We start from the raw sequence: 25,535 nt of genomic DNA, 5'->3' as shown, positions 1-25,535 counted from the left end.
GATTGAAACGCCACTAGCGCGCACCACCACTAACTAGCTAGCCATTTCACATCAGCTATATACACACTGAGATAGGTGAAATGTAAACGGACGTAGTTGCTACGATTGAGGCCCGAATACAGGAGGTTTCTGATACTTTAAAAGCAGATCTAACCATCCTGCGGAACGAGACAGTGCCAGCAATCACATGACTCAAAATAACAACAGATTTGCACACTACAACAATTGCAGCACTGAAGACCTCCGCTACCAATGTCTCCAACTTAACTACCTCTCTGGAGGCTGATGTGAAACGCCTGGCTGCGGATTTGAAAAAGATGCAGGAGAGTTGTGTGAGTTTAGAGGGATAATCTCGGCGCAATGACCTGAGACTGGTATCGGTCCCAGAGGCAGCGGAAATGCCTTGCGCCACGGATTTAGTTTCTGGCGCTGCTGAAGGATGTTCTTGCCTTGGATGAGAAGCCCCTGGACCATCCAGGTGTGAAGTATGGACTGCGATTCCCGGACCGTTTATGGCTATCTCATGATGGTAAAGACTACACATTTGATTCTCCGGATGAGGCTATGGCTCACATTCAACGTCACATCAAGAAGTCTTGAACTTGCTCATAGATCCGCAACTGTTGCTTGCGAACTGTAGATAGTAAGTAGCCCACCTGTGGTACAATTATGTTTAGTTATAACATACTATTCTTGTATAGTTGGGGAGTTAGCGAACCCATTCGGGCTTATTTGATGTGATCTAATGTTTTGATCATCTAGTGTGCTTGCCTTACAAGCATTCAGTCATTTTAATTTCATTGTATTAAGATTTTACTTAACTACATTGTTTCTAGGCTCTCATATTCACCTACTCAGTTTGTTTACATAGTGTCTCAGTGACTCAAAATATTGTTGGTTATTTGTTTACTGCATCCATTTGTACCGACCCAGTAAACAGTAAATGTTCCGAGGCTACACGTTTTTGTGGGTCTTCACTTCAATTTTAAAGGTTTTGACCATAATTTATGCCCAGAAACGTTTTCTGGGCGCATAGTTTTTTGGTCTTGGCTGTAAGGTGTCTTATCGTCAAACTAGACAATTATTATTATTTTTTGATTTGCTTACTTCAAATTAGGTTTTTGGTTGAAGAGCCTTTATACATTTAATTTATTTTCTCTCTCAATGCCTGTTATAAGACTGGGAATATAATTATATACATCTACAAGTGGTGCTTTTGTAATTTCGTTTGCACAAGGGATTCACTTTTATTTTTCTCTCTTTTTGCTGCTTGATCCACTAACATAAAACACGACTTTAAAGAGCAGAACTGTGGGTTTGGGTTTAACACCGCACTCTCACAGACATACTGTGCGAAGATAACATGTTCTGTTTAGTCTTGTACCTCGTTTGGGGAGGTACTGTCTGGGATGGAGAAAGGTGGTTGAATTGTTCAGTTCTAATGTTGTCGTTACGTTTTTTTCTGTGCTTTTTCCAAATATCTTGCACCGTACATTATTATTCTGAGACAAGTTAATCTGGGGTTTTTGGGTACTGATTGCTTTTCCACTCTATGCTCTAATGACAGGGTTGTATAACGGGAATGCTCAGGGTGGCCAAAACAATACGATCAAGTACATTTCGTGGAACATCAAAGGGGTTAACAACACTGTGAAGCGTAAGAGGGTGCTGACACAGGGTTTGAATGCAAATGTTGCATTTCTACAAGAGACTCACTTGAGGACTGGAGAGCATTTTAGGATGCGTAAGGACCAGGTTGGTCAAGTGTTCCACTCTAACTTTCATAGTAAATCAAGAGGTGCTGCCATTTTGGTTGATAAATCTACTCCCTTTGTAGCTTCTGAGGTTATTGCTGATCCTAAGGGACGATATGTCATAGTAACTGGTAAACTGTTTTCTACCCCACTTGTTTTGGCTAGTGTTTATGCTCCCAATTGGGATGACAAATTTAATTTCTTCCTTTTTATCTGCTACACCCAATTTAGATTCCCATTTGTTGATTTTAGGGGGGGGGGATTTCAACTGTACAATTTCCCCAGTTCTTGACAAGTCCTCACAAACAACTACAAGCCCATCTAAATGTGCCCTACTTATTCAATCTTTCCTTCATAAATATGCTATGTTTGAGGCCTGGCGTTTCCTACACCCTACAGATAGACAGTATTCCTTTTATTCTCATGTTCATCAAACATACTCCCGGATTGATTACTTCTTTTTGGACAAAAAAACTTCTGCTTAACATTCGGCAGTTTACTTACGAGAGTATTGTTATTTCTGACCATTCACCATTAGTGCTTGAACTAGAGTTTCCCCAGCGACCTCCTATGTGTTATCAATGTTGCCTTAACCCCATTTTACTCTCAGATAAGGAGTTTGTCAATTTAATTTCTTCTGAAATCACCTTATTCCTAGAAACTAATTCAACGCCAGGTATGTCCTGCTCTACCATATGGAGTCTCTCAAAGCATACCTACGTGGCCAAATTATTTATTTTACAGCCAACCAAAACAAAAGCTCGCTCTCAGCAACTTCGGGACCTGAGCGAATCCATAGCCACATTGGATGAGAAATATGCTACGGAACCTTCCTCTGATCTACATAAAGAGCGCCAACTACTCCAATCTGAATTTGATGAGCTTTCTACTGGGCGAGCTGAACATTTACTCTTGTGAGCTCGATACAGTGTGTATGAACAAGGCGACAAGGCCAGTAAACTCCATGCACATCAGATCCGTAAATCTGAGGACTCACGTTTAATCCCACAAATAAGGACCCTGTCTGGTGCCACCACAGTTATACATAAAGAGATCAATGATCAATTTAAACAATTTTACTCTGCGCTATACACCTCTGAATCTCCCCAAGACCCTTTGCTGATTGATTCATTCTTTAATGGCTTGAATATGCCTTCAATTTATACAGGCTCCCATGACTGTCTCGAAGAAGAATTTACACCTGAGGAGATCGCAACAGCAGTGTCCGCAATGAAAAGTGGTAAATCACCAGGTCCGGACGGTTTTCCAACCAAATTTTACAGGACGTTTTCTGGTCTGCTTTGCCCATTCTTGTCTCGATTATTTACAGAGTGCCTTAATACCTCAAAGCTACCACCTAGTCTTTATCAGGCTTCAATTTTATTACTATTAAAGAAAAACAAAGACCCCCTGGAATGTGGATCCTATCGCCCAATCTCGCTTTTAAACTGTGATTGCAAAATCCTAGCCAAGCTTTTAGCCATCTGTATGGGAGGCTCGCTGCACCAAATAATACACTCTGAACAGACTGGCTTTTGTTTTTCAATATTAGACACCATATGAATATACTGTACTCCCCAGCGTCAGGGGACCCGGAGGTGGTGGTCTCACTTGATGCGAAAAAAGCTTTTGACCACGTTGAGTGGGACTACCTAACAGCTGCCCTTTATAGATTTGGCTTTGGCCCCAAATTCATTGCGTGGACAAGGGTTCTTTATTTTTCTCCCATGGCTTCGGTACGGACTAACAACTTGTCCTCTGACTATTTTCCCTTGCACCGCGCATCCAGACAGAGTCTGGATGCGTTGTTTGCTTTGGAAATCGAGCCTCTCGCCATTGCACTATGCTCTAATGATGCCATTCAAGGTATAATCAGGACGGGCTTAGAGCAGAAAGTCTCGCTATATGCTGATATGCTGATGACCTCCTTTTGTTTATCTCCAACCCTGATACCTCATTGCCACGTGCCTTCTGTTCTGTTCTGTTCTTTGGGCTCCATTCCGGTCTTATTTTAAAAACGGTCCATCCTCTGATGGCATCCATATTAAAAAAAAAAAGTCTGTATTTGACTCCCTTGTGACTCAAGGGTTGGATAAGCATTTCTTTGTGGGTTTTTTTTTTGGGGGGGGGGCATTAAAGGTTGATGATGTGCTTATTGATTGTGATCTGCGGATGCCTTGTTCATCTTGCCCAGTCAGAGACTAAAATGTGAGCTTATTTTGCCCTGTTTTTTTAAACATTTTTGTTCACGGTGACATACATTTTTTTTAAAGCATTGTAAACTTTATTTTTGGTCCAGTGGATGGTCGGTCTGTGGGTGGTTGTATTTCTCCACCCCTATCCCTTGACTGTTATGTTATGTTATGTTGTTATGTTATTTTCTCGAGTGTACGAAAATTATTCTCATGATTGAAGTGTATGTACCTAGTATGTTGTACTAGTATATACGTTAAGCTGACTTAAAAAACATATTTATGAGTTAGTTAATTAAGAAGCTGAATATAAAAAGTGTGGCTTCTTACATAGAAATGGGTCAGGCCTCTTGCTCAATAGAACAAAACAGATCATTCAATCTATGTTCTTACTGGTTCTAGACTATGTTGAAATAATCTAAATGAATGCAGCAACCACTTCATTAAAAACTATAGATGCATTTGACCGTAGACCATTTTGTTTTATAATGGGTACATGTTCAGTACACATCCCTGCATTCTATATTATAAAGTCACTTATGAGGTCACTTAAGTCAATATGTTGCTCTCTTTGCCTTTGTACATCTCATTGACCTACTGTAAACTCCCTCAGTTGTAAACATCTACAACAACCATTAGACGTACGCGTCAGAGTTATCATACCCAGTGTCGGGGTTTGTACAGGGTTGGGTAAATCAGCTCTTTGCACCCCCCTTACAGGGGTAATAATCTCCAAGCTGCTCTAAATGTTGATGTTTTGGTGTCTCTAGGTTAATCTGTTGAATGAGGCCTGTTACAACTTTCTTACAAAACCTTTAAAGGGAGTTTGTGAAACCATTCAGTCATGGATGTATGTAAAACATATTTAACACATATTGCAGGTTACAGAAGACTCCTGTTGTACTATGAATCGCGACTCATCCCTGTTAGATCCTGATGTGTTGGCTCTCTATGTATGTACATGTTTATAATCCACATAGTGTGAATATTGTTTTCCATAAAGTTAATATTACTTTTAGGGTTCTAATCTCCCTCTTTCAAAATTGCCACTGTGACCAAATCTCTAACATTCCTGATCCTTCCCATATATTTTAACCCTAAACCTCTCACAATAACTATTGTCTATTGTTAGTCTCAGTGACCTTACTGACAATATCAACGTTTTATACAGATCGAAATACATTGTTGGATACAGTTTATGTCTTTCATTATGCAGACATTTGTGTATTAGATTATATTTCTCATTAAGAATACTGTTGTCAGCCACTTGGAGGTTTGGTGCATGTACAAAGAAAAAGTAACAAATTCAACTATTGGTGGATGGTAACTAAAATAATGGCAATGCATGTAGTCATGTTAAGGGTTTCATTGTTTTCTTGTCAGAGTTTTATGGTTTTGCATATGACTATGCATTATATGCTGTCGTAATAGTGTTGAGGATCAGATCATGCCTATTGGGCATTCTTGATCAATTATTGATCCAAAAAAGACACACACCGGTTCTGGGTTAATTCCATAGCGGTTTGCATTGCTTGGTAGTGTATTAGCCAGGTATGAAACATGATAAATAATACAATTTAAGTAAAGTATAAAATAAACAGTTATCCTAAATTGAGATTAATTAAAAATCACATCAACAGCATAATCTTTCAGAATGTACCTGTTTTCCATATAGAATGACATGTATACAGATTGATTATATTACAACTTTTTGTGTTTTGTCTTAGTGGTTGTTCTTTAGTAAATAGGAAAATCAACAGTGTGTTAGTCCGAGAAACATTATCGAGATGGTTGGTTTATTGTTGTTGAAAGCTTGAAATGTACACATTGTGAAGTGATATTGCAGCAACAGTTTTAAAGGGGGTAATTGTATCAAATATATCCTTGCATGTTTGAATTAGAGCTCCTTTAAAGTGTTTTCATCACAGCCTGGTAAACATATTCTTGTAAGTTGTCTACGTTGACATTTCTGGTTATGTCTCGCATGTAACATAATAATACTAAAGATTATGATAATAATGTTATATTATTTTTTATAATAATACATATCTGCAAACCATATGTATTTCTGAAAACCCCTTTTTGCATCTTCAATAGTTGTAGATGTTCCAACGTTTGTAGATGACCCTCAGGGTCATATAACAACCAGTGTTGTTGTAGAGTGGGCATAAGTTCAACACTCAGAGAGAGAAAATATATTCAACACTTAAATAATAGATCATCATTCACGCACACACAGCCCTGTCTTCATAGTTGTTTATAGTGTATTATCATAGTTTTGTCATAGCTTCTAATTATCGTTTCTAATCACAGATTGAATATAGTTGGCCTTGGTTTCTAATCATACTTTCTAATCAATAAGCGGGTCAAGTAGACCCTAAGAGGGCAGAAGCTATTGTTTACAAACAGTATGAATAAAGACAATGTTTCATTGTATAAATAGCCTTCATTTTTAAAAACATACATGTAAATGCCTAGAATTAATACCTATCATTCTTAAACATTCCCTTGAATATTCAACTCCCCTTCAAAAAAGTTCCACGAGGAAGGATTCCCCGATTATCATATTATCTGTCCTGGGACTGCAGACTGTTGTTTGAAGTTAGGGTAAGGCAGTTAGTACAAAAATGTAGAATAGCATCTGTTTCATCTGCTCTTCTGAAGTCATTCAGAGTCCCTAATGCTGCATGTATCCCTGTTTGTTGGCTGTCTGCTGTAAACAAAAATAGCTTTTAAAATAGGGTGCACACTTTTTGTTTTTAATGTATAAAAATCATTATGGATTTTATTTTTTGGGACTTACGCCGAAAATAGTGTGATGGTGAAGGGCTACGTAAAGGACAGGGCGCAGTTTGCTTCTGAGAATCCCAGTCTAACTGTCGCTTCCCAATCAATTATGTCCGGTAGCCTCTGGATATCCTGCGAACGTTAGATAATATTAACAGTTATTTGTCCCATATACATATTTAACTTATAAGAATACGAGCATTGCCCCCCATTTAAAACACATATAACTCCTGTTTAATATTACAATAATATCCTTAATATTCAAACAATTCCCCGAGTCCAAATCTTAAAATATATTTTTTCACAAACTCACCTTCAGAAAGCTCCATTAGGATGGATTCACAGACTATCTTTTTTATCTGTCCTGGCCGATAAATATTCGGGGCTGTTGGCCTGTGGGTTTGCGCTAAAGCGGTGCTAACAGAGTGGATCGGATGTCACTAGACTCGCTCCACGGACGTGTTCCTAACTAGATAAAGTACAGAATTAGTTTACGGGGCATTGTGGTGACTTTTTCCGGGCTATATCCTGTATGCAACACCCTGTATATTTGGTTTAGATTACAAAGGCAGTGAATTCAAACAACAGGAGGGGATGTCGAGACATTTTGTATGCATGTATTGCCTTTTTAATTTCCTGCACCTTGGTGGGGTGTCTGATGTACATTTATAGACAGGGGTGGGGGCACCGGGCGCTGATTAGAAATATCAAATGTTTAACCCCGGGGGTCGGTCTAGACACACTGTATTCTTTCTGGGGTGTTTGACTTTTTACCCCCCCAACCACATCCTAGGGTTGTTTGAATTTAAATTTGGATTTGAAAGACCTGTGTGTTAATGAATCGAAAGTGCCCATTTTAAGAGACGCCGTCATACTTTTTGATGGGGGGTAGGCAGATATCTGGACATACTGTATGCATGATAGTGTAAACCTTGGTTTCAAACGATCCCCTACAGAGAGAGAGAAAGGGCCTTGAGTGCAGATGCCTGGGCATTGTTGAACACACACCCTACCCCTTTTGTTTTTGAAACACCCGCACACGGCTTTTCCGTAAGTCTTTTTCTCCTGGGGCATGCTTGGTGATAGATGGAAAGAACATTTTCCTATCGTTAAAATGTGAGATACATTTTTAAAACCATTTATTTAATTCAAAATATTTAGTACAGGCCTCCCAGTTGGCGCAGTGTTTAAGGGCGCTGTACTGCAGCGCCAGCTGCGCCATCAGAGACTCTGGGTTCGCGCCCAGGCTCTGTCGTAACCGGCCGCGACCGGGAGGTCCGTGGGGCGACGCACAATTGGCCTAGCGTCGTCCGGGTTAGGGAGGGCTTGGCCGGTAGTGATGTCCTTGTCTCATCGCGCACCAGCGACTCCTGTGGCGGACTGGGCGCAGTGCGCGCTAACCAAGGTTGCCAGGTGCACAGTGTTTCCTCCGACACATTGGTGCAGCTGGCTTCCAGGTTGGATGCGCACTGTGTTAAGAAGCAGTGCGGCTTGGTTGGGTTGTGTATCGGAGGACGCATGACTTTCAACCTTCGTCTCTCCCGAGCCCGTACGGGAGTTGTAGCGATGAGACAAGATAGTAGCTACTAAAACAATTAGATACCACGAAAATTGGGGAGAAAAAGGGGTCAAATTTATAAATAAAATAAATAAAAATAATAATATTTAGTACAAACTTTAAGACATGTCATAATTAATTAAACCTTTTTACTATTCCTTTCTTACAGATATAGGTCCTGACCATTATCCGTTTCCAATTCACGATCGCTAAGACGCTTGCACACTCCATCAAAGCTCCGTAAGTTTTCCCTCCACGGGTAGATAATAATCCGTCCAGCATGTAAATCCTGGGTATGCCCACAGCATTCATTAATAAAATGGGTAGAACATTAATCTGTTTAAGTCATAAGTAAAGGCCTTTCATAAAGAGGCTGTCATGATTGACTGACACATATTTAACACGTATTGCTTGTTACCGAAGACTACTGTTGTACATAGATAATCCACTAGCATCTCCACTATATCTGTCATATATCTGTGGTCTTTTAAAAAGTCAATAAACATGTGTAAAATGTACACTTTTGTTCCACTGTAGATTTGTTTAAGCCCACCTAGAAACACCTGATTTATCCCACAGCATTAATGAATAAGCTGGGTATAAAATTATTCTGTTTAAGTCATAAGTAAAGGCCTTTCATAAAGAGGCTGTCATGATTGACTGTGGCACATATTTAACACGTATTGCTTGTTACAGAAGACTACTGTTGTACATTGAATATCCATTCATCCCTGTTACACCTTTGTGTTGGCTCTCTATGTCTGTACATAGTGTGAAATGTGGTTTCCCTAAAGTTATTACACCCTAAACCTGAATCTGAAATTACCTTTAGGATCTTTCTTTGGGGTTCTAATCTCCCCGGTGTACATGCACCGAACATCCATAGGCTGGAGCCACCTGGAAGCTCGGTGCATGTACATATAAAGAGAACTAAATAGGAAACTCAACAGTGTGTTAGGCTGAGAAATATTATTTAGATGGTTTTATTGTTGTTGAAAGCTTGAAATGTACACAATGCAAAGGGACCTTGTTTCTAACACACACACAATCACCCTCCCAGACATTCCTGCTTCATAGATAACAACCCTAAGGGCAATAAAATAGGGGGTGTGGGGCCATTCTCTTTCAAAAGTTCAAACACAGACCCCCCCCCCAGTTCAACCAGGTACCTAGACATCAATCATCATGACAACTTCAAAGGAATAGATACAATATATGCATAAATTAGCACACCCTCTAACGCGTGAGAACAGGAACCAGATGCCCAGATATGGGCATAAGCATGTGATCAGTTCCCGCTAGGATGTCCTGACCGGATGCCCAAATATGGGCGTGCACACGTCATCCTGACATAGGGTCATAAATCAAACGTTTGACGTGTGCTGTCTACTTTATTCTCTCTCACATCAGATTTTTTTTTTAATCAGTAAAAAATAACAAATACAATTCCATGTACAGATAAATAGTTAAGCAGTTAGATTAATAAACAACTCATTTGTAAGATAAAATGTTTTGAAATTAAACATGTATGGAAACAGGTGAATGAACACTCCTCAGTTAGCAGGCTCAAGCAAGCTAAAACCCACATGGTAGAAAAATTAACTAGCAGGAATTGTTAACAAGTTAAACTATTTAAATACACGTTGCTGTAGGCTACTATTTACTAGTTATCATAAAATATAACTTAATCAAAACTTACCAGAAAGCATGTAGTCCTTGGCTCAGACAGTGTAGTAGAGTGGGCTCAATAGCATCTCATTAGTGTGCAAGATCTTGAGAATCAGCTGTACATGTGATGGAAAAGTGCACTGTACATGTGATGGAAAAGTGCACTGCACATGTGATGGAAGAGTACACTGTGCATGCAGAGGGTTGCACTTCCATTGAATTGGAGATAGTTTAACCAAAATATGCCACAACCCCCACACCCCACCTACTACTGTCTGCGTAACTACTACAGCAGAAAGCAGCCTAGTCGGCACAGCTCCATATATCTCATAGTCGTAAAAGAAAAAACAGATGATCCCAGAGCATTTCCTGCACTGTTCCCCCCCATCCTGACGAGAGTATCCTCCTAATGGAATGGGAGTGAGAGGCGTTGAGACGGTATGTGTCATGACATTACCGTCTCTGTCTGAAAGCCATGCATGGCCCATTGCACTTACTGACTAACGGCCCCGGGGAGGGGAATCGACATCCGCCACCCGCTCCAGACATGGAGGATAACCAATGCAATGAGTCTGGTCCTGGAGTTGTTTTAGCGTTTATCTTTCTTCAGCATCTGGGTCGTGTTTAGTAGGCACGATGCGGAAGAAAACATTTTCACACGGAGTGAAACGAAGAGAAAGTTAAGATGGTTGTTGTAGGCTTAATGCCACAGAGGGTTGCCAAAGCTGCCATACGCCTTTGCACACACAAAACACACAAACACTATTAAACTCACCAGCACAGTGAACTTCCCACTGAGCAGCTCCGAATGCAGAGGTTCCTCCTGAGGCTGTAGTTTGACGATGCCTTCTTTCAGACGCGTCTCCTGGACACATGAAAAATAACAATTAAGGGAACATCAGGCCTGTGAAGTCTACAGGCTTTTGTTCCAGTCCAGCACTCACACACTTTGATTCAAATGATCCAAATCCACCTAAACAGTCTTCAATGTAGGCCACTACTATCAGTTGACTCAGGTGTGGTAGTGCAGGACTGCATTTCCCCATCCCAGACCTAGTGCGTCTCAGAACTCTTCAGTGATTGGTCTTTCCTTCATCTGCATTGGTTTGATTAAAGGCTGGAAGGATGAAAGGGGAAAGAGGGATACATAGTCAGTTGTCCAACTGAAATGTGTCTTCTGCATTTAACCCAACCCCTCTGAATCAGAGAGGTGCGGGGGGCTGCCTAAATCGACATCCATGTCTTTGGAGGCAATATATGGATGAGTCCTACCAGCAAGTGTGCTCTCAACCGTCATGTGATTAAAGGGAAGTTTAGCTGAAAGGAAAGGAAACCATTTCTGAGGAGATTTTCAGGATGTATGGTATTGCAGAGATACCGTGATAGCCAAGCAGATAAGGTATAAATACCTGTGGGAAGCTGTGAATTGAACCTTGTAGGCTGCACGACAGTACTGTATATTTACAAAGATCTACCTGTCCAAGTGACTAGAAAGCCATTACCTTGATCCGCGTGGAGTAGAGCTTAAACTGACTACCGTGGCAAACAATTGGATAACCGTGGGCTCAAGGATTATGACGTATTACTTAACATGCTTATACACTGAACAAAATTACACTGAACAAAATTACACTACATGACCAAAAGTATGTGGACCTGCTCGTCGAACATCTTATTACAAAATCATGGGCATTAATAGGGAGTTGGTCCCCCCCTTTGCAGCTATAACAGCCTCCACTCTTCTAGGAAGGCTTTCCACTAGATGTTGGAACATTGCTGTGGGGACTTGCTTCCATTCAGCCACAAGAGCATTAGTGAGATCAGGCACTGATGTTGGGTTATTAGGCCGGCTCACAGTCGGTGTTCCAATTCATCCCAAAGTCGTTCGATGGTGTTGAGGTAGGGGCTCTGTGCAGGCCAGTCAAGTTCTTCCACACCGATCTCGACAAACAATTTCTGTAATGGATGGGGGCTCCTGAGTGGCACTGCATCTCAGTGATAGAGGCGTCACTACAGTCCCTGGTTCGAATCCAGACTGCATCACATCCGGCTGTGATTGGGAGTTCCATAGGGCAGCGCACAATTGGCCCAGCGTCGTCGGGGTTTGGCCGTCATTGTAAATAAGAATAAGAACTGACTTGCCTAGTTAAATAAACCTTTATTTGTGCACGGGAGGATTGGACCTCACTTTTTGCACAGGGGAATTGTCATGCTGAAACAGGAAAGGGTCTTCCCCAAACTGTTACCACAAAGTTGGAAGCACAGAATTATATATAATGTCATTATATGCAGTAGCGTTAAGATTTCCCTTCACTGGAACTAGGGTGCCAATCCCGAACCATGAAAAACAGTCCCAGACCATTACTCCTCCTACACCAAACTTTACAGTTGGCACTATACATTCGGGCAGGTAGCGTTCTCCTGGCATTAGCCAAACCCAGATTTGTTCTTTGGACTGCCAGATGGTGAAGCATCACTCCAGAGAACGCGTTGCCACTGCTCCAGAGTCCAATGGTGGCGAGCTTAACACCACTCCAGCTGACACTTGGCATTACATATGGTGATCTTATGCTTGTGAGCGACTGCTCGGCCACGGAAACCCCTTTCATTAAGCTCCCAACGAACAGTACTGCTGACGTTGCTTCCAGGGGCAATTTGGAACTTGGTAGTGAGTGTTGAAACCGAGGACAGACGATTTTCACACGCTATGCGCATCAGCACCCGCTGGTCCCGTTCTGTGAGCTTGTGTGGCCTAACAATGTTGCTCCTAAACATTTCCACTTCACAATAACAGCACTCAGGGGTGCAACTCCGGTTTTAGAAGTGGGGAGTAGCATATAATAACCTATTACTTTTTTTATCCAGTCGGATAAACACTCCAAACAACCTTCCCGACCGCTCGGAGGCATCCGCATGGACATTTCACAAACTGATTTGTTGGAAAGGTGGCATCCTATGACGGTGCCACAATGAAAGTCACTGAGCTCTTCAGAAAGGCCATTCTACTGCCAATGTTTGTCTATGGAGATGGCTGTCTGCTGGATTGTATACACCTGTCAGCAACAGGTGTGGCTGAAATAGTGGATTTGGCTAAGTTTCCACATACTTTGTATATATAGTGCATCAACGTTACATGTAAAGTTTTGGTCCAGTGTTTCATGAGCTGAAATAAAAAGATCCCAGAAATGTTCCATATGCACAAAAAGCTTATTTCTCTCTCATTTGGTGTACTAATTTGTTTATATCCATGTTAATGAGGATTCTTCCTTTGCCAAGATAAGGGAGGAAGAGGAGGATTGTCCCCCTCAAAATTGAGTAAAAAAACACAAAAATATAAACAATGCTCCTAAAATGTTTATTTAAAAATAAATTCACCATCTTTCTCCCTAACTTTACAAGTTACCAGCCACCACTGACACGCACGCGCGCATGCATACCTACACACACTTACTCTGTAGCTGTGGAAGAGCTCAATGGCTAGCAGCACGTCGAACTTGCGCGCCATGAGGAACTTGACGGCCACTTCCCAGGACAGCTGGGACACTCCATGCTGAGTGGTCCACTTGGTGATTTCCTCCAGAAACTGTTTGGTAGCCTAAAAACACAGAGATGCGGTCACACACCATGACTGTGTCCCAAATGGCACCATATTCCCTAGCACACTGCATTTGAATGGCCTCCTTTTCCATATATAGTGCATTTCCTTTGAACAGAGTCCTATGGGCCCTGGTCAAAAGTAGTGCACTATATAGGGGATATGGTGCCATTTGGGACACAACCTATGTACTCACTCTACAGAGATAATAAAAGAGACTAGAAGAAGTGAAAGAAGAAGTTAAAAATGATACATCCTATGAGGAAGTGGTGTTGGTGTATGGTGTCTGTATGGCCTTTACCATGAGAGAGCATTTCATTTCATAAAGAGAGAAAGGGTGTTGGAAGACAGAGGTGACTTGGCTGCATGAAAAAAATAAGATACCAACAAAAACAGAGGTTCAAATTGTAGGTATAGCACTTTGTGCTTCCACATTTCTGTACTTCCAAGCCTTTTGTTAGCTGGGACTAGCAGTTGAGTAAAAAGTGCTGGGCTATTAATCTAATCAGAACTACTTGGATTCCATAAACCCTACCTCTATCAAACCTGCCATAAGAAATACACTGAGCTTGTATGCAGAAAACAGACTTGCAGTCCTCCAATCTTGAATAGTTATGGGGTAATAAAGCACTTTTGTGGGGAAAATGCTCACTCTGATTGGCTGGGCCTGGCTCCTCAGTCCAATCTTGCAATTGTTGCAGGTTTCATTTATATTTTTGTTCAGTATAGTTTTCACGCATTCCTATGTGCACACACACTTTACACAAAGATGGACAGACACACCCTTTGGCCACTAGGAAGGTTTAGCAAAATTACCTTTAGGTAAGTGATTACGGCAGCATCATTTTACATGAACACTGCCTGGGACTGTTTTTCCTTATGTTGATTTACCCCAATCAATTATATAACTACGTACACAAAATTCCCATTTCAGCACTCAGCTCAGTTACCTATGCATTCTTTATGAACTACAAGGCGGAGTATATATTTTTTATTTCACCTTTATTTAACCAGGTAAGCTAGTTGAGAACAAGTACTTATTTACAACTTGGACCTGGCCAATATAAAGCAAAGCTGTGCGACACAAACAACAACAGAGTTACACATGGAATAAACAAGCGTACAAGATCAACTAAATGTTTTTCAAAGAGTAAAAAGTAATGTGCATAGAGTTAATAATGTTTTATAGAAGAATGCTATGAAAAATAACATTACCTAGCTGCTAGATTTCAATATTGAGTCTTTTCAGAATTTCCTCCCTTTATCTGATAGCTGACTGTCAAGGTGGACCATTAATTTCCTGTCTCTCATATCACGCCATCTTCCACTCCATACACCAGGCCTGAAGGTGCTCATTCAAAGCTTCTTCAAACTTCCCCATTATACCCATTCAATAGAATAACTAAATATTTAACCAACACATTTGGACAAAAAATAGTTTAATAACACTATCAGTATTGAAATCTACAGTAGTGTGAAAAGGCACAAGAGAACCCCCAGCTATATTATGTTTTCAGCTAGCAAAGAGACCAATCTAAGCGTGCACACCCTCTCTGTCTATGTCCTTCCAAAAGTCTTCCGGAATTTTGTTGGTGGGCGAGCCCAGCCAGGCAGCACCAGTGAGCTGTCACAGAAGATAGAGGCTAATGAAAGCTCACGCTCTGAGCAAGTTCCGCTTCCCCAGCCAGCGAGAGGGGGGGAAGTCAACTATGGGGAGTCAGAAACTCTTCACGAATACAGAAAGCAACTGGTGAGCAGGGCTGAAAAGGACAGGATGCCACTGTCCTCCTCTCACAAAGCTCAGGATTTCTAAGACAATTTGATGCATTTCAGAGGCTCCAGCACTATTGAAACCGCTAAAAGCCAAGGAGGAAGCTAACTTTTATCTACAGAATTGTTTAAAAAATATATATTCTCACTGTGTGGCTGCATTGTTAAGTTTTAACCATGTGGTTGTTTCATTCTCATTCGGATGTTTGTTTCCCTGTGTATCATTCAATTATTTTAACTGGTAAATCAAAGCAAGCGTCATATTGGCCCGGTCCTTTAAGACATCCCATGTACAAAGCATTTCCTCTGGATGCAGGTGGTGTTTAACTAAAGGAGGTGGGCCTATATCTAATATCAGATTATCAGTACATTTTAATGGGCTCTGATTTAACATGATACTTTATTGTTAACTCTATGTAAACACTATTAGTGGTTTAAAAGGCAAATTCGATATAAATCAGTCAAATATTTTTTTAGCTAATATCGGGCGATAATATTGGTCAACTTATATATCGGTTCATAAAATTCAACCAGGAACCCTGGACTCCCAGAACAGATGAAGGGATGCTAGTCTTGATGCTATTCAAAGAGCCCAACTACCGGGATTTGATTCCAGTCCACTAAGTTGTGATGTACAGTACCAGTCAAAAGTTTGAACACACCTACTCATTCAAGGGTTTCTCTTTATTTTTACTATTTTCTACATTGTAGAATGATAGTGAAGACATCAAACTATGAAAAAAAACACATATGGAATCATGTGGTAACCAAAAAGTGTTAAACAAATCAAAATACATTTTATATTTGAGATTCTTCAAAGTAGCCACCCTTTGCCTTGATGACAGCTTTGCACACTCTTGCATTCTCTCAACCAGCTTCATGTGGTAGTCACCTGGAATGCATTTCAATTAACAGGTGTGCCTTGTTAAAAGTTAATTTGTGGAATTTCTTTCCTTAATGTGTTTGAGCCAATCAGGCCTTCATGGTTAAATTGCTGCAAAGAAACCACTTCTAAATACTCAGTCTCAGTAGATGCAAAAATACTGAATCTTAGGAGTTGATTCCTAGAGGAATCAAAGCTTGTCACCCAGAAAGGGGAGTCGACATCGAGAGATGACAGGCAAAGAGTCGAGGAATCTATTATTTGAGTCAACTCCCCACCACTAGCACAAAGTTGGATGCAACCAAGTTGCAGATGAGTTGCATTGGGGTGTTTCACAAAGCAATCAAGTAGTAACTCAGTTACCCAAAATTGTGGGAAAGTTGCTTTGTTTAACTCCAGCCTACGGTTACAGTTAAAATAAGGGTTAAGTTTAGGGTTAGGATAAGGGTTAAGGTTAGAGTACGAGCTAGGGATAGTTGTAATGTTGTTGACATTTATTGAAGATCTACAAACCATGTACTTGGGACTATCCAAACAAAAGGTTACCGAAACAGGTTTTTGTGTGTGAATAAACTAGTGAAAATTAACGTAGTTCAATATTCATAAGTATTCTGGAACTTTCTGGTTCACAAAAAAACATTGAACCTTCATAGTTCACACTTGAAGCTGAACCAAGAGGAGGACCCATTACTGACTTCAAGATAGGTACATTTCTAATTCAGGTGAACTAGGTGCAGGAATGGATTCCTAAAAAGTAGTCTATGGACCCTGAGTGTCCCCAACACAGATTCTGGGCCTGTTTGCTTAGCTACAGTTTATAGCAGTCATGAGAATTAGGTCTAAACAAAGAGTTCTACTTTGAAGGAAATATTCTGGCACAAATTCTGTGAATCAAGACGATACGTGCAAATATTTACATATCTTTGAGGAATTCAGTATGCACTTCCTCAAATTTGTGAGACATTTTCTTTTCAATGCAAGTCTTCCGCCCTTACGGATCTCGATCCCTCGGCATAAAACCAAACTTGACTGCTTTCTCTATGAAGAGGTCACAGCCTTCCCATATGCTCTGCCCAAAGTATGTTGATTCTCCTTAAAAGCCTAAGATATCAGGGAGAATGAGCTTGAGGGAGAGAGAGCAGCTATCAGATGTTAGTAGTTAGGTTAATATTAGTCAGGAAGTTATCTTTGACTCACACGGAGAGGGGAAGAGTCAATCAATATCAAGTGAGTAGACAGAGACTGCACATTTCAACCAGTCTGAACGATATACGAACCGCAAGTGACAGAGTTCATATTAAAGCCCGACCAATATGTTTTTTTTTATTACGATTCAGATTTTTTGGAGGAAAAACCTTTCCAATACCTACACATCTGCCGATATACTGTTAAAAGCAGGGAAATTTTTTTACAAATTAAAAAAATCGCTGCACAGCGATTTTCAGGTCTCTCCAGTCATGTTCGATTAGGTTCAAGTCTGGGCTCTGGATGGACCACTCAAAGATATCCCAATTGGATGATGCTGCCTCCACCACCCTTGAAGCATGGTGGTGGCAGCATCACCCTGTGGGGATATATTTCAGCGGCAGGGACTGGGAGACAAGACAGGATCGAGGCAAATATGAACGGAGCAAAGTACTGCGAGATCCTTGATGAAAACCTGCTCCAGGGGACTCAGGTCCCAATCAACATCTCTGGAGAAAAATTTGAATCCCCCTTGGCATGTTTCCCTAATTTGTTGCATTACAACCTGTAATTTAAATTGATTTTTATTTGGATTTCATGTAAATAGACATACACAAAATAGCCCAAATTAAAAAACTTGTTTAAAAACGTTAAAGTGGTGTGTGCATATGTATTCACCCACTTTGCTATGAAGCCCCTAAATAAGATCTGGTGCAACCAATTACCTTCAGAAGTCACATAATTATTTAAATAAAGTCCACCTGTGTGCAATCTAAGTGCCACATGATAACAGTATATACCTATATATTTTTTTAATTTTACCTTTATTTTACTAGGCAAGTCATTCTTATTTTCAATGACGGCCTAGGAACAGTGGGTTAACTGCCTGTTCAGGGGCTAAACGACAGATTTGTACCTTGTCAGCTCAGGGCTATCGAACTTGCAACCTTCCGGTTACTAGTCCAACTCTCTAACCACTAGGCTACCCTGCCGCCCCTACTGGCGGATCAGACCTACACAACGGTCAGGAGGAGTTTTGGACCATGTTTACAAAACTGTTTCAGTTCAGCAATATTCTTAGGATGTCTGGTGTGAATCACTCAAGGTCATGCCACAGCATTTAAAATTGGGTTGAGGTCGGGACTCTGACTTGTCCACTCCAGAAGGTGTATTTTCTTCTGTTGAAGCCATTCTGTTGTTAATTTACTTCTGTTTTGGGTCGCTGTCCTGTCGCATCACCCAACTTCTGTTGAGCTTCAATTGGCGGACAGGTAGCCTAACATTCTCCTGCAAAATGTCTTGATAAACTTGGGAATTCATTTTTCCGTCGATGATAGCAAGCTGTCCAGGCCCTGAGGCAGGAAAGCAGCCTCAAGCCATGATGCTCCCTTCACCATACTTTACAGTTGGGATGAGGTTTTGGTTTTTGATGTTGGTGTGCTGTGCCTTTTTTTCTCCGCACATAGTGTTGTGTGTTCCTTCCAAACAACTCCACTGTAGTTTCATCTGTCCACAGAATATATTTAGAGCAGCGGCTTCTTCCACGGTGTCCTCCCATGAACACAATTCTCGTTTAGTGTTTTACATATCGTAGACTTGTCAACAGAGATGTTAGTATGTCCCAGAGATTTCTGTAAGTCTTTAGCTGACACTAGGATTCTTCTTAACCTCATTGAGCATTCCGCACTGTGCTCTTGCGATCATCTTTGCAGGACGGCCACTCCTAGGGAGAATAGCAACAGTGCTGAACTTTCTCCATTTATAGACAATGTGTCTTACCGTGGACCGATGAACATCAAGGCTTTTAGAGTTACTTTTGTAACGCTTTCCAGTTTTATGCAAGTCAACCATTCTTAATCTTAGGTCTTCTGAGATCTATTTTGTTCGAGGCATGTTTCACATCAGGTAATCCTTCTTGTGAATAGGAAACTCAAAACTTTCATATAGAGCAGGGCAGCTCTAACCAACATTTCCAATCTCATCTCATTGATTGGAGTCAAGGTTAGCAGACTCCTGACTCCAATTAGCTTTAGGAAAAGTCTTTGTGGTTGAATCTGATGGGGTTCACATACTTTTTCCAACCTACACTGTCAATGTTTAAATTATGTATTCAATATAGACAAGAAAAATACATTAATTTGTGTGTTATTAGTTTGTCTATTGTTGTGACTAAGATGAAGATCAGATCACATTTTATGACAAATTTATACAGAAATCCAGGTCATTCCAAAGGGATCACATACTTATTCTTGCCACTGTAGGCTTGCCATAAAAGGGTTGAATACCTGACTCAAGACATTTCAGCTTTTTATTTGCAATTCATTTGTAAAAAAAAATATAATAATAACATTATTACACTTTGTGTAGGCCAGTGAAAAAATATATTTTAATTCAGGCTGTAACAACAAATTGTGGAAAAAGTCTAGGGGTGTGAATACTTTCTGAAAGCACTGTATATCACATTAAGATTTGGCCCTGATTGCAAAAAATATATTTCCATTTATATTCAGTGGGAGTGTGACTCCATTACCACGTGACCATGACCTGCGACAAAAATAGTGTCAAAAGGCTTAGGAAGAAAAAAAACCCACAAACCTTGTACTTATCCCAGAAACATGCTTCGAATATGATTGAATATTTTGGCACCCTAGCTCTCTAAAGATATGCGACTCCTCTAAAGAGTTCCATTTCAAAGCAATGTGGTCTTGAGAAGACTCATATCACCCAGAAGACTGACCTGTTCATTCAATTAAAAACCCCAAGCTAGGACACGATGTGATGCAAGTATTGCACACATAACAAAAAAGTGCACAGCAATGGCCAGAATCGCATAGTACAGATATAGGCTATGAAACGAGAGCACGGTTCTAGTCTGTCGTTGAAAATGTTTAAATGATTGGCTCTTAAAACATCAGCATCTTCATTCTACATTGTCTAAGAAAGTTTTTTTTTTAAACATTACGTTGACAGCATAAGACATTCAGGCCAGAATCTAAAAGAATCAAGCCAGGCCTTATAGTCTTGCTAAATGTTTGAGCTGATAACATTGTTATACTTAAGGGTGATTCATACGTAACATGATCATGATTATTGCTGATCCACTTCTCTCGACATTAGCCACATGTGGAAAGTGCCATTCTATTATGTTCAGTCAGTCCCATTTGGCACGAGTTGATACTAAACAGGAAGTGTCATGTTGCATTCTTTCTTTCTATCCCCCACTTTTTCTTCCTGTGACGGTTCCTGGGAGACAACTACCTGCCCCTCCCCCAACACACAAATTAACCCCACAATGGCAGTATCACTCCAGTCCAGTCGAAATGCTTTTAACAGCTGCCTGAAAGTGAAGTTCCACCATACTAGCACAGTTCCCCAAAGGCCCCCTGCTACAACCGGACCCAGCCAAGCTGAGGAGCTAATAACCCAGCCTACAAGCCTCCAGCCCTCCACCATGGCTGGGAATGCAGAGGAAATGCCCAGATAAGAGTCTCTACACACTTCACTCCGCTGATGGATGTGAGTGCGCATGGGCGGAGTCAGATGTTTTTTAGCACCGCGCACTTTGGTCCTATTCATCAGTGTGTTCCACCCAGAGATCCTATTCATCAGTGTGTTCCACCCAGAGATCCTATTCATCAGTGTGTTCCACCCAGAGATCCTATTCATCAGTGTGTTCCACCCAGAGATCGTATTCATCAGTGTGTTCCACCCAGAGATCCTATTCATCAGTGTGTTCCACCCAGAGATCCTATTCATCAGTGTGTTCCACCCAGAGATCCTATTCATCAGTGTGTTCCACCCAGAGATCCTATTCATTAGTGTGTTCCAACCAGAGAGGAAGTCCGCCTTGGGTAGTATATATCCACTAGGGGGCTTGGGGTTCCAGAGTAGCTTACCAAGCAAGAGGGTCTAAAGCGCTTGATTGTAGCTAGTGACAACATTTTAAGTTCCCGGATCCGGTGTGCTATATGCCCTTTGTTTACTAATACTAGCTAGCTACAAGTATGGCTAGTATGGTGTTCTATGCTTTTTGATGCTACTAGGATTTAACTAGCTACAGAAGCAAACACATCTCTACAAATTGGAAGAGCTTGAAATGCTCTTACTACTCAGGAGGAATAAAAACGAGGGAGAAAATTACATTTGTCCACTGAAAACTACATGAGAGGACAATGGAGAATACAGGTCTCTTGTCCAACCTATGTGAAGCATTGTCGAGGAAAGACATTTTCAATACTTTTGGACGTTGGCTGCCAGATTTGACGACTTGCTTCAGTAGCTTCCCCCTCACATCTCGCATGTGAGAGAACACAGGATTTTGTTGCTTATTCCTCTGCAGCAAAATGGGCCGGAATCGAACTTCCGATCCGGTGTAATGCCAGTTTATAAATACTAGCTACCTACACGTCAGCCTAGTATGGTGTTACATGCTTTATGACACTACGTTTAAGCCACAGAAGCAAACGGCTCTTTTTAAATTGCAATTGCTGTAAAATGGGCAGAAATTTTGGGGCCAATGGAATGATCAGTTTTGTGCAGGAGCTGTCAGAAAACATATTCGGATATGAGCTCCGGTAAACTCGGGCAATCGAGTACTACAACGGCTTTTTCTCAATGGTCCTAGCTAGCTGGCAATACCTTTTTTTTTTTAAATGTATTATGCATCTGCACACTGTACCAGCTTTTTTTGTTTCACCTGGCTACTGGTTCCTGATATTTTAAAACACCAATTGAAGAGTCACATGAAGCTTGGGAGATGCAGTAGAAATGCAGTGCTTAGGCAGAGGGCTCGTAGTGAGGACGACTAGCTACTACTCAACTGTGGGTGGTGAGCTTTCTGTCACCCAGAGCTGCGGAGGCATCACCCAAGTGGGTGCTAGCGCGAACCACTGCTTTTAATCAGGGCAAGGTGACTGGTAACATGACCGAATACAAACAGTGCAGCTATTCCCTCCGCAAGGCTATCAAACAAGCTAAGCGCCAGTACAGAGACAAAGAATCTCAATTCAATGGCTCAGACACAAGAGGTATGTGGCAGGGTCTACAGTCAATCACGGACTACAAGAAGAAAACCAGCCCAGTCACGGACCAGGATGTCTTGCTCCCAGGCAGACTAAATAACTTTTTTGCCCGCTTTGAGGACAATACAGTGCCACTGACACGGCCTGCAACGAAAACATGCGGACTCTCCTTCACTGCAGCCGAGGTGAGTAAGACATTTAAACGTGTTAACCCTCGCAAGGCTGCAGGCCCAGACGGCATCCTCAGCCGCGCCCTTAGAGCATGCGCAGACCAGCTGGCCGGTGTGTTTACGGACATATTCAATCAATCCCTATACCAGTCTGCTGTTCCCACATGCTTCAAGAGGGCCACCATTGTTCCTGTTCCCAAGAAAGCTAAGGTAACTGAGCTAAACGACTACCACTCCGTAGCACTCACTTCCGTCATCATGAAGTGCTTTGAGAGACTAGTCAAGGACCATATCACCTCCACCCTACCTGACACCCTAGACCCACTCCAATTTGCTTACCGCCCAAATTTGATTTGATTTGATTTGAAATAGGTCCACAGACGATGCAATCTCAATCACACTACACACTGCCCTAACCCATCTGGACAAGAGGAATACCTATGTGAGAATGCTGTTCATCGACTACAGCTCGGCATTCAACACCATAGTACCCTCCAAGCTCGTCATCAAGCTCGAGACCCTGGGTCTCGACCCCGCCCTGTGCAACTGGGTACTGGACTTCCTGACGGGCCGCCCCCAGGTGGTGAGGGTAGTCAACAACATCTCCACCCCGCTGATCCTCAACACTGGGGCCCCACAAGGGTGTGTTCTGAGCCCTCTCCTGTACTCCCTGTTCACCCACGACTGCGTGGCCACGCACACCTCCAACTCAATCATCAAGTTTGCGGACGACACAACAGTGGTAGGCTTGATTACCAACAACGACGAGACGGCCTACAGGGAGGAGGTGAGGGCCCTCGGAGTGTGGTGTCAGGAAAATAACCTCACACTCAACGTCAACAAAAACTAAGGAGATGATTGTGGACTTCAGGAAACAGCAGAGGGAACACCCCCCTATCCACATCGATGGAACAGTAGTGGAGAGGGTAGCAAGTTTTAAGTTCCTTGGCATACACATCACAGACAAACTGAATTGGTCCACTCACAGACAGCATCGTGAAGAAGGTGCAGCAGCGCCTCTTCAACCTCAGGAGGCTGAAGAAATTTGGCTTGTCACCAAAAGCACTCACAAACTTCTACAGATGCACAATCGAGAGCATCCTGGCGGGCTGCATCACCGCCTGGTACAGCAACTGCTCCGCCCACAACCGTAAGGCTCTCCAGAGGGTAGTGAGGTCTGCACAACGCATCACCGGGGGCAAACTACCTGCCCTCCAGGACACCTACACCACCCGATGTTACAGGAAGGCCATAAAGATCATCAAGGACAACAACCACCCGAGCCACTGCCTGTTCACCCCGCTATCATCCAGAAGGCGAGGTCAGTACAGGTGCATCAAAGCTGGGACCGAGAGACTGAAAAACAGCTTCTATCTCAAGGCCATCAGACTGTTAAACAGCCACCACTAACATTGAGTGGCTGCTGCCAACACACTGACACTGACTCAACTCCAGCCACTTTAATAATGGGAATTGATGGGAAATGATGTAAAATATATCACTAGCCACTTTAAACAATGCTACCTAATATAATGTTACATACCCTACATTATTCATCTCATATGCATACGTATGTACTGTACTCTATATCATCTACTGCATCCTTATGTAATACATGTATCACTAGCCACTTTAACTATGCCACTTTGTTTACATACTCATCTCATATGTATATACTGTACTCGATACCATCTACTGTATCTTGCCTATGCTGCTCTGTACCATCACTCATTCATATATCTTTATGTACATATTCTTTATCCCCTTACACTGTGTATTTGACAGTAGTTTTGAAATTGTTAGTTAGATTACATGTTGGTTATTACTGCATTGTCGGAACTAGAAGCACAAGCATTTCGCTACACTCGCATTAACATCTGCTAACCATGTGTATGTGACAAATAAAATTTGATTTGATGTGATTTTGATTTGCTACAAAGAGTGAAGGAGGAGAGGTCCAGAAGCTACATGACTCTGGCTGGTTCCCAAAGTAGCCCTGTACAAGATCATCACCAGACTCTTCATTAACCATCTCCCAGACCACCTTCTTCTGATCATGAACTGTCCCTCTACATCTTTGGAGGATGTATGCATTCAAAGACTTGGCCTCTATTGGTGGAACTAACTATAGTGAGGCTAATCATGATAATGTATTGCTTGTTTATTTTTTGAAGCACGTTGAGATTGCCATGTTATACATGTGTGAAAATTATACCAATATAGAACTTATACTGAACAAAAATATAAGAGCAACTTGTAACAATTTCAATGATTTTACTGAGTTACAGCTCCTAAGGAAATCAGTCGATTGATATAAATTCATTAGGCCTAATCTATGGAATTCACAACTGGGCAGGGTCACAGACATGGGTGGGCATATCCCCCTCCACTGGGGAGCCAGGCCCAGCCAATCAGAATGAGATTTTTCCCAATATAAGGGCTTTATTAGACACAAATACTCATCAGCTGACTGGGTGGCTGGTCTCAGACGATCCCGTAGGTGAAGAAGCCAGATGTGGAGGTCCTGGGCTGGTGTGGTTACACGTGGTCTGCAATTGTGAGGCTGGTTGGAAGTACTGCTAAATTCTCTAAAATGACTGAGGCAGTTTACGGTAGAGAAATTAACATTAAATTATCTGTCAACAGCTCTGGTGGAAATGTATGCAGTCAGCATGTCAATTGTACATTCCCTCAAAACTAGACATCTGTGGCATTGTGTTGTGTGACAAACCTGCACATTTGAGTGGCCTTTTATTGTCCCCAGGACAAGGTGCCCCTGTGTAATGATCACGCTGTTAAATCATCTTAATATGCCACACCTGTCACGTGGACAGATTATCTTGACAAATGTGTGCACATAATTTGAGAGAAATAAGCTGTGTGGATATGGGACACTTCTGGGATCTTTCAGCTCATGAAATATGGGACCAACACTTTACATGTTGTGTTTAT

The 25,535-nt window shown here is 41.6% G+C and overlaps 1 protein-coding gene across 1 annotated transcript in view; it reads right to left on the bottom strand.

Annotated features, from left to right (window-relative positions):
* LOC112252725 (protein tyrosine phosphatase non-receptor type 9a) overlaps positions 1-25,535 on the bottom strand; it is a 50,837-nt gene that overhangs the window by 18,717 nt on the left and 6,585 nt on the right. Inside the window, exons 2-3 of the mRNA XM_024424230.2 lie at positions 13,411-13,554; positions 10,735-10,824 (exon numbers count right to left, since the gene is read on the bottom strand). Of these exons, the coding sequence (XP_024279998.1) occupies positions 10,735-10,824; positions 13,411-13,554 (234 nt within the window). The remainder of the gene's footprint in view (positions 1-10,734; positions 10,825-13,410; positions 13,555-25,535) is intronic.

The sequence above is a fragment of the Oncorhynchus tshawytscha genome, linkage group LG06 (genome assembly GCF_018296145.1).
Source record: "Oncorhynchus tshawytscha isolate Ot180627B linkage group LG06, Otsh_v2.0, whole genome shotgun sequence".
NCBI classification, from domain to species: domain Eukaryota; kingdom Metazoa; phylum Chordata; class Actinopteri; order Salmoniformes; family Salmonidae; genus Oncorhynchus; species Oncorhynchus tshawytscha.
Note: the sequence above shows the minus strand (reverse complement) of the source record. Positions and strands in the feature narration are given on the sequence as shown.